Source organism: Felis catus, chromosome A2 (assembly GCF_018350175.1).
Source record: "Felis catus isolate Fca126 chromosome A2, F.catus_Fca126_mat1.0, whole genome shotgun sequence".
NCBI lineage: Eukaryota > Metazoa > Chordata > Mammalia > Carnivora > Felidae > Felis > Felis catus.
The window spans coordinates 162,671,531-162,689,305 of record NC_058369.1 but is presented as its reverse complement, the minus strand read 5'-3'; the positions used below and the strand labels follow the sequence as shown (position 1 = coordinate 162,689,305).

The following is a 17,775-nucleotide window of genomic DNA, read 5'->3' as shown; positions in this document are numbered from 1 at the left end:
CAAATCAGGAGACTATAGATGCTGAAGAGGATGTGGAGAAACGGGAACCCTCTTGCACTGTTGGTGGGAATTCAAATTCGTGCAGCCGCTCTGGAAAGCAGTGTGGAGGTTCCTCAGAAAATTAAAAATAGACCTACCCTATGACCCAGCAATAGCACTGCTAGGAATATACCCAAGGGATACAGGAATACTGATGCATAGGGGCACTTGTACCCCAATGTTTTTAGCAGCACTCTCAACAATAGCCAAATTGTGGAAAGAGCCTAAATGTCCATCAACTGATGAATGGATAAAGAAATTGTGGTTTATATACACAATGGAATACTACGTGGCAATGAGAAAGAATGAAATATGGCCTTTTGTAGCAACGTGGATGGAACTGGAGAGTGTGATGCTAAGTGAAATAAGCCATAGAGAGAAAGGCAGATACCATATGGTTTCACTCTTATGTGGATCTTGAGAAACTTAACAGAAACCCATGGGGGAGGGGAAGGGAAAAAAAAAGAGGTTAGAGTGGGAGACAGCCAAAGCACAAGAGACTGTTAAAAACTGAGAACAAACTGAGGGTTGATGGGGGGTGGGAGGGAGGGGAGGGTGGGTGATGGGTATTGAGGAGGGCACCTTTTGGGATGAGCACTGGGTGTTGTATGGAAACCAATTTGACAATAAATTTCATATATTGAAAAAAAAAAACCACACTGAGATACCACCTCACACCAGTCATAGTGGCTAAAATGAACAAATCAGGAGGCTATAGATGCTGGAGAGGATGTGGAGAAATGGGAACCCTCTTGCACTGTTGGTGGGAACGCAAACTGGTGCAGCTTCTCCGGAAAACTGTGGAGGTTCCTCAAAAAATTAAAAATAGAACTACCCTATGACCCAGCAATAGCACTGCTAGAAATTTACCCAAGGGGTACAGGAGTGCTGATGCATAGCGGCACTTGTACCGCAATGTTTATAGCAGCACTCTCAACAATAGCCAAATTATGGAAATAGCCTAAAAATCCATCAGCTGATGAATGGATAAAGAAATTGTGTCTCATATACACAATGGAATACTACTTGGCAATGAGAAAGAATGAAACATGGCCTTTTGTAGCAACGCGGATGGAACTGGAGAGTGTTATGCTAAGTGAAATAAGTCATACAGAGAAAGACAGTTACCATATGTTTTCACTCTTACGTGGATCCTGAGAAACTTAACAGATGACCATGGGGGAGGGGAAGGAAAAAACAAACATTAGAGAGGGAGGGAGCCAAACCAATAGAGACTCTTAAAAACTGACAATAAACTGAGGGTTGATGTGGGGTGGGAGTGACGCGAGGGGTGATGGGCACTGAGGAGGGCACGTGTTGGGATGAGCACCGGGTGTTGTATGGAAACTAATTTGACAATAAATTTCATATTAAAAAAATAAGAAATAAAATGTAAAAAAGCACAGACTGGGCCACTTATAAATAGCAGAAGAATTTTCTGCATGGTTCTAGAGGTTGGAGGTCCAAGATGGAGATGTGATTTCAGTCAGGATCTGGTGAGAGACCTCTCTGAGTTGCAGGCTGCTGACATCTGGCTGTGTCCTCACATGGTGGAAGGGATGAGTCAGCTTTCTGGGGCCTCTTGTAGAAGGGCACAGTTCTCCTTCATATGGGATCTACCCTCTTGACTGACTCACCTTCCAAAGGCCCCAGCTCCTGAAACCATCCTCTTGGGCACGAAATTTTCAATATATAAAACCTGTTGGGGGACACAAACATTCAGACCAAAGCAGACACTGGCCCTCCTTAATACTGTCCTAGTTCTTATACCCGGCTAGATCTGGCCCTTTGTGACCCTTGGATGTTTTATTATCACCAGTGAAAGTGATGTCAGGGTCATACATATTAATGTTTACTTCTGATACATCGGTTTATTTCCTTTACAATAATTTACTGCCAAAAAAGAGAAATAACTATACTGAAAATAACACAGTTCCCAAGTTTCTAGCATTTATTATGGCTGATGTCTTTCCAAAGTGAAGTCGAAATTTGGGGAATGTCTTCATTGTGCTTCTCAAATGGATTACTATGCAAAAAAAAAACCCAAAACAAACAAAGAAAACAAAACAAAGCAAAACCCAGAGGTCGTCTCACACAATGGAGAAAGAGGGAGCCACAGGTGCACTGGGGGAAAGCTCCAGACCCCTGACATTCCACTGCTATGGTGGTACCATGGAGTTTAATGGGGGTAGGCCAGCCCATGAAAGTGCTTGACCACCACATCACTAGAAAATCAGATGCCATCCTTAGGTTGTGTAACCAACCCATAGGTTTTCCTTATTGCTCTGTCAGAATGTGACAAAACACTTTCAAGGAAGTTGGCTCCTCTCTTCAAATCAGCCATGCTCTAGTCCGGAGGTTTGGATGCAACAGGAGGCACCTACTGACCTGGCCCAGGGTCAGGGGCTGGAAGGTAGGTGGTGTTGGCGGGAGGGGGGTGCAGCTCCACGTGGAGAAGGCGGGGGGGACCCCTAGGGCCATCCCAGTTCCACGTGGATTAGAAGGGCCCGCCATGCCACTAGTTCCTGGGGCGCCAGAGTGGGAGATGCAGGTTGGACTTCGGGGTTGTGGTGAGCTGTGGTCAGGAGGCCTGAGGGCCCTGGTGGCCCTTGCAGTGAGCTGGGCTCGGTGAAGTGCCGCTGGGCGGAAGTCCGCCATTAATCTCCGTCTTTAGGGTCCTCAGCAGCCCTGCGGAGCTCACACGGGGGCTCTGAGCAAGGGGGGAATCCCTTCCGTAACCCTGCAACTCGGGAACCCGAGGGGGCCGGGGTTGGGGGGACGGCCGCTGTCCCCAGCTCTGCCTCCAGGGCGGCGCGTGCATGAGCACGCACTTTGGGGCTGACTTTAACCCGTCATTCTTTCATTTCACGTTGTCTCGTGACCACATGTCCACACACGCCCTCCAATTGTTGTTTGCTTCTGTCTTGTTTGCATGTAGAAATGGGAAGTTAAAATAAATATAAGTATTATGGCTTTTAAATTCTCATACGGAAATGTATGCTCGAATCAAAGGAAGGCTTTGACATCCACGGGTAAAAAAGCTCTACTTGGGACATGGCGAGGGCGTGTTAGAAGGAGTAGCAGAGAGAGCAGGGTGTGGCACGTGGCCCCGCACTTGTGTCTGTCTCAGAGCCATCCCCTATGCACCTGCTCCAAGAGGTGGGGCCAAAAGGGGTTCCGTTTCTTTATTGACATTATCACATTAATGTTCATCTTGATAGCTTTCGTGTATGATGAAATAATATGATGAAACCACTTTGTAGGTTGAATTCAATAAAACTGTGATACAGAATCATCAAATCCAAGAGGAAACTTTTCATAATAGTAAATACTCATAAATTAAAAAAAAAAGATTTCATAAACAGGTACATTTCACACTCATATATACTCCACAGGTATTATTCACAATAATAAATACTGCACATCATTGTGTGTATATTCCTGGGAGCTAGTTGAAGTATAAGGTAGGATATGATTAGATGCCAGTTACAAAGTGAAAATGTGGAAAGATACCAATATCTATAGATATAGATATATATCTACATCCATAGATAGATAGAGAGAGATAGAGAGAGATAGATAGAGATAGGTAGGTATAGATATTGATATCTTTCCACCTGGTTCGGTTTCTCTTGAGAACCTTAGTACAGTCAGACCTACTGAGAAAGTCCACATCCCCAGGCCCAGGTGCACAGGCCATGCTTAAGACTCAGGCTGGACCACAACAGACATATGTGCTGCCCTGCCCCCACACGCCATAGGAGCAATGATTGATAAGCACCAGCCATCCATCACGGGCCTGGAGAGACTCTGGGAAGCAGAGTGTGTAGGGATGACTGGAAGCTGAAGGTAAACGGGATGAGAACACTGAGTAAAACTACATGGCATCTGAGTGCCCACACTAAGCTCAAGGCACCCTAGAGAAATATGGGGCCTTAGCTGCTCCATCGATAATTGTAGCAACAATCCCAACTGGTCCAACTCCCTGTGGGCTGACTCAAATCCCACCCTAACAGCCTGATGGAGGACAAGGGATTCTGTATCTAGGCATCAATATTATTTATTTCATTTGCTACTTTCCTCCTATGTCTACAATTTAATAAAATTATGAAACTTGTTTTAAAAGCAGGAGAACAAAAATAAAACACAATCAACAGGGTAGACTCACAAAAAGTCCAGAAACTGAACAGGGATTTTAAAATAACAACAAGGACTGAATAAAAACTGGACAACATGAAATAAAAGATGGGGAAATTTCAACAGACAGATGAAAACCATAAGAATCAAACATACATGGTAGAAGTCAAAAGCACTATCAGAGATGAAGTGTTCCCTAGCAGGTACATCAGTCAACACAGTTGACTCAACATGAGTCAGTGAATTTGAAGAAGAGAGAATAGAAATTCTTCAAATGAAAACAAAAGTTAAAAATGAGTGAGAAAAAGAAAAAGAGAAGAGAGTATCCGGGAGCTGCAAAGCAAATCAAACAGGTTAACACACATGTATCTGAAGTACCAGAAGAAGAAAAAAAGAGAATGAACAGAAGAAACATTTGAAGATAATGGTTCAGACGTTTGTAAAAACAAGGGAAGACACCAAGACACAGATCCAAGAGTCCCAGAGAAGCTTGAGCAGGATAAATACAGAAACAAACAAATAAAAATCCAGGCACTTCATACTGAAACTGCTAAAACCCAAAGATAAAGAGGAAGACTTAAAAATAACTGGAGTATAAAAGGCACATTATATTAGAGGAATAAAGATTGTAATTACAGATGATTCCTTGTCAGAGCTTGCAACCCAAAAGACAATTGACTGACATCTTTATATTACTGAAAGAACAAAAGTGTCAGCCCAGAATTCTCTAATATTAAAAAAAAATAAAAATAGCTTTCAAATATAAAGGTGAGCTAAAGCCTGCCTCACAGAAGCTGAGCGGATTCACTGTTGACTTACCTGTGCTACAACAAATATTGGAGGAAGTTCCTCATCCAGAAGGAATGAAGGTGATACCAGACAGAAATTTGTATTTACCTAAAGAAATAAAAAGCTCCAGAAATGGCAAAAAGGAAGATAATACAAAAGACATTTTGTAGCTTACATTTTATAGCTCTAAAAGATAATTGTCTAAAACAAAAATAGTAATAGTGTATGGAGGGACCTACAACGTATGTGAAAGTCAGGCATGACAACACCCAGGAGGCAGAAATTGTTAAGTACACTAGTGTAAGTTCCTTAAACGACATGTGAAGTGGTCTAATAGTACTTCCATGTAGACTGTGATGAATGGTCTAAACACCCCGGAATAAAAAGCAGGGACTGTAGGACTGGATTAAAAAGTAAGGCCAACCACATGCTATTTAAAAGAAACTCACTATAAATATAACAAGTGCATTACTTTTTTATCGGTGCCTAACAAATGACCTCCAACTTAGCAACCTGAAACAACATATGCATATTGGCTCCGTCTCTGGGGGTCTGGAGTCTAGGCAAGGCCTGATTGGATCCTGTGCTCAGAGTTGCTTGAAGCTTCAGTCAACGAGTCAGCTGCTCAGTGGTGTCCTCTGTGGAGTCCAGGGTTTTTTTCCAAATTCACTCAAGTTGTTGGCAGCATTGAGTTGCTTGTGGTTGTAGGACTGAGTTCCTCCTCCCAGAGGGTCACCCTGGCTGTCCCTCTTGATAGGCAGTTCTCAATACAGATATTCAACATGGATATTCTCTCCAGTGGGAGAATCTCTTGCTTTTAAATATTTTTTGATTAGGTCAGACCCACCTGGTATAATCCCACCTCCCTTTTTCCCCTAAAGTTTATTTATTATTTTGAGAGAGCCCGAGATAGCACAAACGGGAAGGGGCAGAGAGAGAAGGCTAGACAGAATCCCAAGCAGGCCTTCCACTGTCAGCATGGACCCCTACTCAGGACTCAGACTCAGGAAACCATGAGATCATGACCTCAGGCAAAGGAAACCAATAGTCAGATGCTTGACCAACTGAGCCACCCAGGCACCTCATTAGCATTTTTTTGAAAGACATAGAGAAGGATACAAAAGGTGACTCTCCTCTCTCTGGCTCAGAGGAGAAAGTGCTGATCCCTCCACCTTCACCCCAGGGAAGCAGAACCTCTGCTGCAAGCCCTTCATAAATGATCTCCTCATGAAAGACAGTGATTGATCTGTTTCAGAATGTGAGAATGTTAGGATAGTTCAGTAGACCACTTTTTCCTGTTATGTTTTATTTTTTAAAAACATGAAACAGATGGTACTTTCTCTGTCTTAGCTTACTGGGGCCAGACGTGACCCACACTTTTGGTCCCTTATTCCATTCTGTATACACAGCAAAGATATTCTTTCTGGCAGGTCCCAGCTGAGTCACCTTCTTGGACAGTAAATCTGGTTGTCAGATGGCCCCAGGGTGTGCGACTAGCTCTGTTCCATTCAGGGAGAAGAATAAAGTTTTCCAGCTTTGGGTTTTGGCCCCTGCTCTGGTCTCCACTCCCTCTTTATTAGGGAGTCCTAGACTTTGGATAGAAATCTGGCATTTTGCCTTATTTGATTTAGTTCTTTGCATGTATACTTGAGAATCTTGGAGACGAGGAGTCTTCCGTATTCTGAATCTAGCTGGTAACATTTGGAACGAGGGAAATGCCTTGAATATGATTGAAATGACTTTGTCCCTTTCAAATGTGAGATGATTTGCTACTGGGTGGTCACTCTGAAGGTATGGTCCCAGAAGAGCAGCATGGGCAACACCTGCGAACAACACAACGTGTAGGGAATACAGATTCTCAAGCTCCACCCCGACCCTACTGAATCAGGCTTTGTACTTTAACAAGCCTTCCCAATGGCTCTGATACATGCTAATGCTTCACACAGTATAGAGAAAAACCTGAAGAAACAGCTTCTAGACTAAAAAAAGAAAAGAAAAAGAAAAAAGGATTTGTGAAAACATGACAGCCTTGTAATGCAGGGTGTTGGTGTTTCTTTACAAGGGATTGCCTATAGTCTAGCACTTGTCCAATTTACATGACAAAGCCCAGGGCTCCCTTGCTGCCCAATAGAATTTTATATGGTAGATGTCCAGATGACAGAAGTTGAGAACACTCTGTCTTCTTCTAGGGGAAAGAAAACAGAGAGGAAGAAAGAATAAACCAATGAGACATGTGTCCCAGATTCCACCTCTCCAGGTTCAGAAAGCAAGAGGTATATTGTCTTTTCCTCAGTTCATGGAGGAATGAAGAAGCATGAAGAATTGTATGAAAATTTGGTTGGGAGATTGTCAAGGGAATTCACCATGACGGTGAGAACGAGGTAGCTGTGCAGCATCTATGTTTAATTTTGCTATGTAGGCTGTTCCCCGTGTACTCCACACTGCTCCACAAGAAGCAATTGACTTAAAGTCTAAGGGACTCATTTCCATAAGCCTGCCCAAAGCATTTTTCCTACAAAAGCAACTATTAACTCAAGAGGAATTAAAAATAGAATTAAAATCTCCCTATCTCATTGTCCTTTCTCACAAATCTGTATCAGAGAATTGGTGCTTAAGAAAATGTGCACACCAATGAGAAAGAATGAAATCTGGCCCTTTGTAGCAACGTGGATGGAACTGGAGAGTGTGATGCTAAGTGAAATAAGCCATACAGAGAAAGGCAGATACCATATGTTTTCACTCTTATGTGGATCCTGAGAAACTTAACAGAAACCCATGGGGGAGGGGAAGGGAAAAAAAAAAAAGAGGTTAGAGTGGGAGAGAGCCAAAGCATAAGAGACTCTTAAAAACAGAGAACAAACTGAGGGTTGATGGGGTGTGGGAGGGAGGGGAGGGTCGGTGATGGGTATTGAAGAGGACATCTTTTGGGATGAGCACTGGGTATTGTATGGAAACCAACTTGACAATAAATTTCATATATTAAAAAAAAGAGGGAAAAAATAAAAATAAAAAAAATAAAACAGGTCTTTTGGAAACAGCCTAAAGATGGATCTTGTTTTCTTATTCATTCTGTTAGCCTATGTCTTTTGACTAGAGCATTTAGTCCATTGACATGTAGAGTGAGTACTGAAAGATATGAATTTATTGCCATTGTGTTGCCTGTAGAGTTTGAGTTTCTGGTGATGTTCTCTGGTCTTTGTTGCTTTTGTCTTTTTTGCTTTGGTTCACCTTTTCTCCCCTGAGAGAGTCCCCCACACAATTTCGTTCCAGGCTGGTTACTGGTCACAAACGTCTGTAGTTTTCCTGTGTCTGGGAAACACTTTATCTCCCTTTCTATTTTGAACGAGCAGCCTTGCTGAATGAAGAGCTTTGGGCTGCTTATTTTTCCAGTTCAGCACATTGAATATATCCCGCCACTCCTTTCTGTCCTGCCAATTTCTGTGGATAGGTCTGCTGAGAACCTGATCTGGTTGCACTTGTAGGGTAAGGGCTTTTTTCCTTTGCTGCTTTCATAATTCTTTCCTTGTCTCTTTATTTTGTGAATTTGAATATGAAATGATATGTTGATAGTTGGTTTTTTCTTGAATCTGATGGGAGTTCTCTGTGCTTCCTGGGTTTTGATGTCTGTCTTTCCTCAGGGTAGGAAAGTGTTCTGGTATGATTTCCTCACATAAACCTTCATCTCTGTGTTCTCTGTCTTCATTTTCTGGGACCCCTATTATTCAGATGTTGTTCCTTTTTAATGAGTCACCACATTCTCTAAATCTTATATCATGCCCTTTGCCTTAGTTTCCCTCTTTTTTTTCCTGCTTCATTAACCCCCATAAGTTTGTCCTCTGCATCATCGATTCCCTGCTCTGCTGCATCCATCCTTGCCACCGTGGCAACCATATGAGATTGCATCTCAATTCTAGCATTTTTAATTTCATGATGGCAAATTTTACTTCTTTTATCTCCACAGAAAGGGAATCTATGCTTTTTTCAAACCCAGCTAATATTCGTATTATCGGGACTCTAAATTCTGGTTCAGACATTTTGCTTATTTGTTGGGAGCATTTCCTCCTGTCCTTTCTTTTCAGTGAATTCCTTCATTTTGGAAGAAGTAAAGGAATTATTTAAAAATTTTAAACAACACACAAAAAAATCAAATGAAGGATGCTAGATCCTAGGTGTGTTTTGGTCTGGTTGTTGAAAGAAGCTTGACAGAATAGAGAAAAAAGGGAAAGAAGGGGGGAAAAAAGGAAATAAAAAGTAGGAAAACATTTGATAATTAAAAACATGCAACCTTCCTTTGTCTCCAGCATCCATCCACTCCCCACTTCTACACTATCTGCGACCAAGCCATGAGGTGGCACCTCCTTTCTGAATTTCATCTCAGAAGGGGCTGTGTTTCCAAACCCCTCATTTCTGAGGTCCCTTAGTCGTGGACCCACTCCAACCCTCCGTGGGAGGGTCTTGCCAAGCAATGGCCAGGTGCTCGCCACCCCTAGGAACGCTCATGGGACCACCTGCTGCAGATGCCCAGAGCCTACAGCCAGGTACCAATGTGCCCCACAAGACTTTCACCCAGTCATGTAGCAGCAGCGTCTCAGGGATTGTGGTAAATCACAACACACATCTGGTGCCAGACTTCACTGCCCCATAATGCCTTTATTCTAAAACCAACAAACAGCTGTTCTCCAGGGTCCACTGGGACACTTACCTGTGGGGAGGCCACACGACCTCTACCAAATGTTCTCTTAGCAGGGGAACCGCTTCTCCCCACGTGGCCCTCGGAGCCCTCGGACCTCGCTCCTGGGGATTCACCCTTCCCACCAGATCACCACCAGGTAGCGAGGCACAGAGTTTCCAACTCTGGGCTCCCTTGTTTATAGGGCCCGTCTTCTTAATGGTATTGAAAATCTACTTTCTCCTTTCTTGCTTTCTTGTTCAGTCCCTTTTGGGTGTTTCCACTCTTTCTCTTTCTCTACAGTTGCCTTTTGGGGCAGTGTTTTCCTGTATTCTACCCCCTGTTTCTGTCCTATCTCCACAAGCAAAAACAACTCCCTATCCTCCATGGCTTCTCTCTCCCCCAAATCACCTCTCGTGCTGTGTACCTGCCAAGTTCTCTGGCTCAGGTTATGCAGATTGTTATGTTGATCCTCAGATAAATTTTCTAGTGTGAAAAATGCTTTTGTGCTGATCCGGCTGAATTTCAGGAATGAGAGAAGCAGAAAACTTCCATGCTACTCCATCGTCTTGGTCCCTTCTCCTGGAGAGAAGGGATTGTGAGGGATTGTGAGCTTCTTTGTGGTGTGCTTCCTTTATCCTCGAGATTAATTAAAAGTACAGTCTAAACTCATGGGTGTTTGAGGAAAACTGGGAGAGGTATATGTCCCTTTGGGCAAAATGGCTTTGAGCCTAGACAAGCCAATGTCAAGATGGCAGAGTGAGGAGAGTTGCCATAAGTCACATATGACCACCAGAACATATTGGTAGAACATGCAAATGTGCTTTGGGAAGCCTTCACATGGATTATGTGAGAAGTACCAAATAGAAAAGTAGAAAACAGATAGAGACACCTCCTACTCTTATCCATATATTAAAGGGGATTTTTGCTCCAGGAAAACCAGAAAGGCCTCTAAAGCCTTGGTTACACATAATTTCTATCAGTCCATAATGAATGAATCCAACGAGAAGGTGGTGTTTGACTGGCAGAGAGGTTGAGAATGTGGCTGGGAATTTCCAAGGAAAAGGAGGAGAGATGTGTTGAGGGTAGACCAAGACTAGCTCTGAAATCATCTTGAACTGTTACCAAAAAGTGAAACTCACACCTGTAGTCTTAGAAGAAGTGGCAAACGTAGGGCACCTGGGTGGCTCAGTCCGTTGAGCATCCCACTCTCAGTTTCAGCTCAGGTCATGATCTCATGGTTTGTGGGTTTGAACCCTGCGTCAACTCTGCACTGATGTGTGGAGCCTGCTTGGGGTTCTCTCTATCACTGCCTCTCCCCTGCTCATGCCTCTAAATAAAAAAATAAATTTGAAATAAAAAAATAAAGAAAAAGAAATATCAAAGGTATTTTCCAAGAAGAAGTGGACTGAAAATTTATAGAAATATGACAGAACAGAAAACTTTTATTATAATACCAACTAGCAAGCAGTTCAGCTGGGAGAGGGTGGTATGTGCAGTAAGTTATGAAGGTCTGAGGTGGTGGAGGTGAAGTGGCAACAGTTAGTTTCACATGAAAAGGAGAGAACTGGTTATTCAGCAAATATGTTGCATTGAAGTCTGTCAAAGAGTTGCTGTAGATATATCTGAATACAGCAAACCGTTGTTGTCTTCTGTGTTGAATCTCCGTCTTTCAACTGCTCTTTCTGGCATTTCACTTAGTTGAGTTGTGAGAGGTCTATTTTCCAGACAACTCTTTGTTCTTCAGTGGGCAGCTGATAAGGAACAACTTGAGTCCCTCTGTAAAAATGTAACTAAATAAATTTCCATTCATCTGGAAAGAATTCTATAAGCATCTCCATCAATAGACTACCTAACACGAAGAACCAATCTTTGTAACAAACCATATGGGTAAGGTGATTGCTGGGTCCTAAAAGCAAAAATAAGTGAGTAGAAGCAACAAAGGGAGAGGATCCACCAATCTAGAAGGAATCTAGATTTCACTTGGGACAAATAGAGAAATTTTGGGGTCATCTTCTTAGAAGAGCATCAATACCTTCTACTCTGGAGTTCCACAAATTGAGAATGCGTCCCTCCCCTGGTAAGTCAATCAAACATCACCTCTCGTGTTGTGTACCTGCCAAGTTCTCTGGCTCAGGTTATGCAGATTGTTATGTTGATCCTCAGATAAATTTTCTACCAATCACCACCAGTGAATCTGATTATACCCCTTCGTCCTGAGAGTTTGAGAGACAGAATCAAGAGTGCTTCAAGGTTGGTGAATGAGTTCTGGGGTGGGGGCTTGGCAGGGCCAGCGGAAAATGTGTAGCAAATAAGGAGATCTTCTCATTCAGGTTAATCTTCCATAAACAGGTGAGAGAAGATAGGAAAAACCATCTGTAGAGCTTTCATGATCAAGTCAACTATCTTATACTGATTCTCATCTCTGTGTTTTTGCAGCCTTTCAACATATAATGCGTCTTTCTCAGCCAATTCCCTCTCCATTTGTTCCATTTGTCTCTGCTGCTCCAGTTTATCCTCCAGCTTTCTGATTTTGTCTTCAAACTCCTTTCTTATCTGCACTCTCTCTCTCTCTAGCTCTGCTGCGTAAAATTCTTGCATTTCTTGCATTTGTTTCTGAATCTCGTTGTCAGCCTCTTGGTACATCTTGTTAGTGTAGCATCTTCCTTCATTCTCAGCCACAATGCGCTGGACCAAGGTGAGCAGCTGATTTCTCTGGGCCTCCTGCTCAGCTCCTGTCGCCTGATTGTTGAACAGGCAGTAGCGATCACCAAACTTGCCCACCAACTCTTGGATATCTTTGGGTTCTTTCTGTAAGTAATCATGGAAATTTATGCCATCCAAGTCATCTTTCCGGGTGAATAAGAGAATCATGTATCTCCTAGCTCTGAGTCCAAACATTTGCAGGATCTTCTCCGTGGCTTTTCGCTCTTCCTTTGTGTACCGGCCCAGCGGGACCACCAGGAGCAGAGCATGAGGCCCTGGGGAGGTCAGGAAGATGCAGTGAGCAATCTCCTTGCAGGTGTCAGCATCCTGTACCTCGGTGTCGAAAATGCCAGGTGTGTCCACAACCACAATTTCTCTTCCCTGCCACCTGCTGCTCCCTTTCTTACAGGTCTTGGTGACTGATATTGCCGCAATGCTGGAACGAAACGCTTTCTCTCCAAGGATGCTGTTGCCTGTGGCACTTTTCCCTGCTCCAGTCTTACCCACTAAGACAAGTCTCAGCTGTGAATCTCTGCCATCTTGGTTTCTAAGCCCTGGGACATCAGGAAACAAAAGCCACAGCATTAGGATGGTAATCCAGCTGCTTCTCCTGCATGGCCCCCCATTTCCCCTCACACACATCCCTCCTCTGTAGCCGCACACCCCCCCCCCATAAGTGACTGCGGCACTCCCAGAACTCTATAGAAGGCCCTTCTAGAGAAGCCTATTTGAAGTCTACAGAAAGCCTGACGTTCTCTTACAATACTTGGGGAATGCCAAGTACTTTCCAGGATTTCCTGGAGCTTCTTACTCTTCCTTTTTGTAGCTAAGTAGCCCACAGAAGAGGAAACAAAATATTATAGTTTACAAAGAGAATTCTGAGCTGCTGCTGCTGGTAGCTATTCCTCATAAGAGCAATGCAGCAAGTAACACAAAATCTGACTTTGAGGCATCTCAGTGGGAGACTCCCCTCCCCATTTATATTCAGAATGGAACTTTGCTTCTCCCATTAAGAAGCCAGCTAGGCAGGTTACACAAGCCAACCCATCCTTGCAGGGTACAAAAGGGATGCTTGTGTGGAAAGACCAAGTGTCTTTTTCTATTTCCTGTGTGCAACCATTCTGTCAGGGATTGTGACAGGAGAGAGAACAATAAAATTTACATTTAAAGTTAAAAACCTTAGGTTAAAAACCTTAGCTTAGAGTCCAGTGAAGTTTTCATATTCTTAATTAAGACATTAAAGAGTTATAGACAGGAAATACCAACAGATCTCTAAAATTATTATAAAATCTCTTGATACATAAAAAATAAAAGAAACAGAGCCCCTGGGTGGCTCAGTCAGATGAGCATTGGACTCTTCATATTGGCTCAGGTTGTGATTCCAGGGTCGTGGGACTGAGTCCCACATCAGGCTGCACACTGAGCATGGAGTCTGCTTAAGATTATCTCTCTCTATTCCTCTCTATCTCTCCCTCTTCCCCTGTCCCTCTCCCTCTTTCTCTCTTAAAAAAGTTGAGGGGCGCGTGGGTGGTTCAGTCAGCTGAGTGCCCGACTTCAACTCCAGTCATGATCCCACTATTTATGGGTTCCAGCCCCCCATCGGGCTCTTTGTTCACAGTTCAGAGCCTGGAGCCTGCTTTAGTTTCTATGTCTCCCTCTCTCTCTCTGCCTGTCCTCTGCTCACTCTCTGTTTCTGTCTCTGTCTCTGTCTCTCTTTCTCTCTTTCTCTCAAAACTAAATAAACATTAAAAAAATTCTTTGGGGAGCCGCCTGGGTGGCTCAGTGGGTTAAGCGTCCGACTTCTTGAGGTCTATGAGTTTAAGCCCTGCACCAGGATCTGGGCTGACAGCTCAGAGTCCGGTGCCTGGTTCAGATACTGTATCTTCCTCTCTCTCTCTCTCTGCTCCCACTCTGTCTCTCTGTCTCTCTGTCTGTCTCTCTTAAAAATGAATAAATATAAAAGAAATTTCTTAATGAAATAAAAAATGGATACAGTTGAGAGCATCAGTAGAGTTATATTTTCTTAGCTTCACTAGATTAAGCGTTCTACTTCCTAGGAAGTTGACAGATAATACCAGCTCAGCACAGCAATTCTCACATTTTTCAGAATAACTGTGACTTCAGTTAAACAACAAATCATCTATACAACTGTTATGCATTTGTATTCAGTAATTCATTGCATACCTCCTTATGGTGTCTATACAGTCTCTGTCTTCAGGATTTGTTAAACACAGAACTCCCCACCACCACCACCACCCTATAGAACATAGGTGGAAATCACATTTGAAAGCCTGTACCTCTGAGGAGACAGACCCTGACAGCACAACCCTAAGTGAGGCTGATTCCTGCATGGGAAATCCTGTATTATGGCCATCCTTTTATGCTTGAACATAATGCGTATGTTATCATACTCACAACATTAGAGACACTATTATAAACAGCATTTTATTTGTCAGAGACAGCAACAGCATTGATCCAGTCCCTTAGACCCAAAATCTAGCAACTGCCCTTGATTCTTCCCTTCCCTTGCCTTCCCTTGCCTTCCCTTCCCTTCCCTTGCTTTCCCTTTCCTTTCCATATCAGCACATTCTCTGAGCTCCACCTGCAAATCTGTCTACTTTTCTCCCTCCACTTTGAAGGCCACCACACTAGCTCCCACTACCATCAGCATCCAGGCCTCCAGAGTCTCCCAGCTGTTCTCTCTGCTTCCATTTGGCCCCATTCCATCTACTCTGTCAATTGGAATACTCTTTTAAAAATGCCAGTGGAGGGGCGCCTGGGTGGCTCAGTCGGTTAGGCGGCCGACTTCGGCTCAGGTCATGATCTCGCGGTCCGTGAGTTCAAGCCCTGCGTCGGGCTCTGTGCTAACGGCTCAGAGCCTGGAGCCTGTTTCGGATTCTGTGTCTCCCTCTGTATGACCCTCTCCCGTTCATGCTCTGTCTCTCTCTGTCTCAAAAATAAATAAAGGTTAAAAAAAATAATAAAAAAATAAAAAATAAAAAATAAATAAAAAATAAAAATGCCAGTGGAGCAGAGGAGAGATATTGCAGAAGCTCCAGCTCTGGGTTCCACAAAATCTGTAGTTGGTCTCCACCTCCTTCCGAGGATTAGCAAATCATCCCCAATGCAGAGTTCACACATGATAACCAGATCCCCGGCCTGAGACAGGTAGATTTCCAGAAACCGAGAACAATGAATACAGAATGGCTAAGATTATCAAAGGAAACATGTGGATGGGAGTTCAGATTATCATTTAGTTAGCATCCCTATGCAAGGCTGCAACTTTGGGACAGCCTGAGGGCATCTGCCTAGCGAGGAGGAGGGAAATCACGGGAGGAGAAACAGAAAGGCGTTTTACCCGGAGAGAGTGGACAGGGTGGACAGGAAAGAAAGAGCAGAGGAAATGAAGAGGAGATCAGATAGATACAGGGGTGGAAACATTTTGCTCCAGCCAGATGAGGGCTGGCTGTCAGCACAAGAGAACCCCTCTGCTCGCTGTCCTCCCCCACCCAGCCCGGGGGGACCCAAGCAGGATATCACCGATCTCACCACAGCTGCTCCTGGGGCCACCGGGGCTGCAGCACGGATCGCTGTTGGGGGTTGCCATTGCAGTGTGAATTCCTGCCATAGAGAAACAGAACGTGTGGTTTTAGGGAGGTGGATGGTACTGGAAGCCTCAACCTCATGTAGCCAACAGTTTCTTCTCTTCTGCACACTTGCCACTTGGTTTCCCTGCCCTATTTCCCAAGGCTTCTCTGCTCTCCACATTTGGGCTCATCTTCAGATTGTTCCCTTTTCTTCACACAATCATGCACTTCCGGTGGTCTGTTAGCACCCCTTCAGGGTGGCCTTCCCCTGGGATACTGAGGATTTACTGACAGACCCCTTCCACTCCCCTTAAGAAGCCAGACTTGCTTAAAAACCGCATTCCTTGCTAATAAATTCCTTTCTTTGTCTTCTCTTTTAATGCCCTTTCCCTGCCTTTAAAGACCTTTCTTCTGTAGCTCAGTGGAGCACCCCTCAATTTGCAGGATAGGATGCTGCCTGATTCATGAATCTTCCATAAAACCAATTTTTTGGCTGAATTTTGTTTCATAACAAAATTACTGGAGCAGACTTTGACTAGGATGGGCTGAAAATGCTCGTTGTTCAGGACAAGCTCTTCTGATAGGAAGCCATCAAAACAAATATACAACACTGTGAGCAAGACAGACCCTTCTCTTGTAAGAAGAGTTCTTTCTTTATCCCTTAAGGACAGGGAATAAGAAAGAGCTCCTTGTAAAGCGAGAAGAGAAAGCACAGAATTTTTAAAAATCATTTTTGGGCACAACGTTGGTGCTGGTGATGGGTGTTAGGGAGGGGGAGGATAACAGAAATAGGGAAACAAAAGGTATTTCGGTGTTTCATAAGGTCCTTCTAGCTTGTGGGCTCTCTCTTCAGTCTGAAGTTCTGTGCTATGTATCCGAGCTCAGATGTCAGATCAAAAGACTGCACTTCTGGGGTGCTGACCTTGGGTGGCTGGGTTCTCCTACTGCCTAATGAACAGGCATCCATTGGTCCCCAGCTCCTCCCCAACTGCCGAGGGTCACCTGGAGATGAGGGGCATCTCCCTCATCTTGCCTCCTAAAGGCATGGGGAAGTTCCTCTTCCCCAACTCTGAGTGAGGCTCAGAAAGGGGCAGCCCTGAGCAGGCAGACAGCTGGGTAGCAGAGCCTCTGATCCTGACCTGGGTGATGGCTTTGGGGCAAGGGACAGTGACCTGTGCTTCTTCATCTCCCATCTGCTCCTCCCCATAGAGCTCATTCTGTCTGCTCACCCAAGTCTATCCCTGAAAACTTCAAGTTTATTTATACTTTCTATTAATAATGAGGGGAATAACATTTGTACAAGTATTCTGTGGGCAGCAAGCCCTGAAAGACAATTGATTTGTAGGGCTCAGCCCTCAAAACAGATTACAACCTAAAGTCAGAAAAAAACAGGAAAAAGGAACCAACAAGAAAGACACAGTCTGAAAGCATGTTTGCCCGGAGGTTTAAAATGTACGTCCAGGGGAGAGGTCCCCTCTCCATCAAAATCACACATTACCCTTTGTTCCCTCCCCCAAATACCCCTTTTCTCTTACCTGGAAAGTTTTGGTCCTGCTCCCTTCTCTAACTTTGAAGCCAATGCTAAGCTAAGACGTTGAGAGAAAGGAGAGAGGATGTGAGAGGAGGAGCTGTACAAACTTGCTCATGCAAGAGACCTGCCCACTTCGTCATCTAGCCTCTCAGAACTTCCTGTAACTAATGATTTCATTTTTGCAGTACAATAAGTTAGCCATTAACCACATGGGCTGTTTACAACATGAAGTGTGATGAGTGTGAAGGCAGAAGTGAATTTTTAATTTTATTTCACCTGAATTAATTTGTAAAGGTTTTATTTTTAAATAATCTCTC

General features: G+C 43.8%; 2 protein-coding genes across 4 annotated transcripts in view; one reads left to right on the top strand and one right to left on the bottom strand.

Moving 5' to 3' along the window:
* Positions 1–17,775, top strand: part of LOC101094088 (GTPase IMAP family member 1) — a 69,436-nt gene that overhangs the window by 13,136 nt on the left and 38,525 nt on the right. The window lies entirely within an intron of this gene.
* Positions 11,050–17,598, bottom strand: LOC105259729 (GTPase IMAP family member 4-like). The gene is made up of 3 exons (XM_011279623.4): positions 17,463–17,598; positions 15,890–15,961; positions 11,050–12,894 (listed from the first exon to the last, which is right to left on the bottom strand). The coding sequence occupies exons 2-3, from the start codon at positions 15,945–15,947 to the stop codon at positions 11,969–11,971; spliced, it is 984 nt and encodes a 327-aa protein (XP_011277925.2). The 5' UTR covers positions 15,948–15,961; positions 17,463–17,598; the 3' UTR covers positions 11,050–11,968.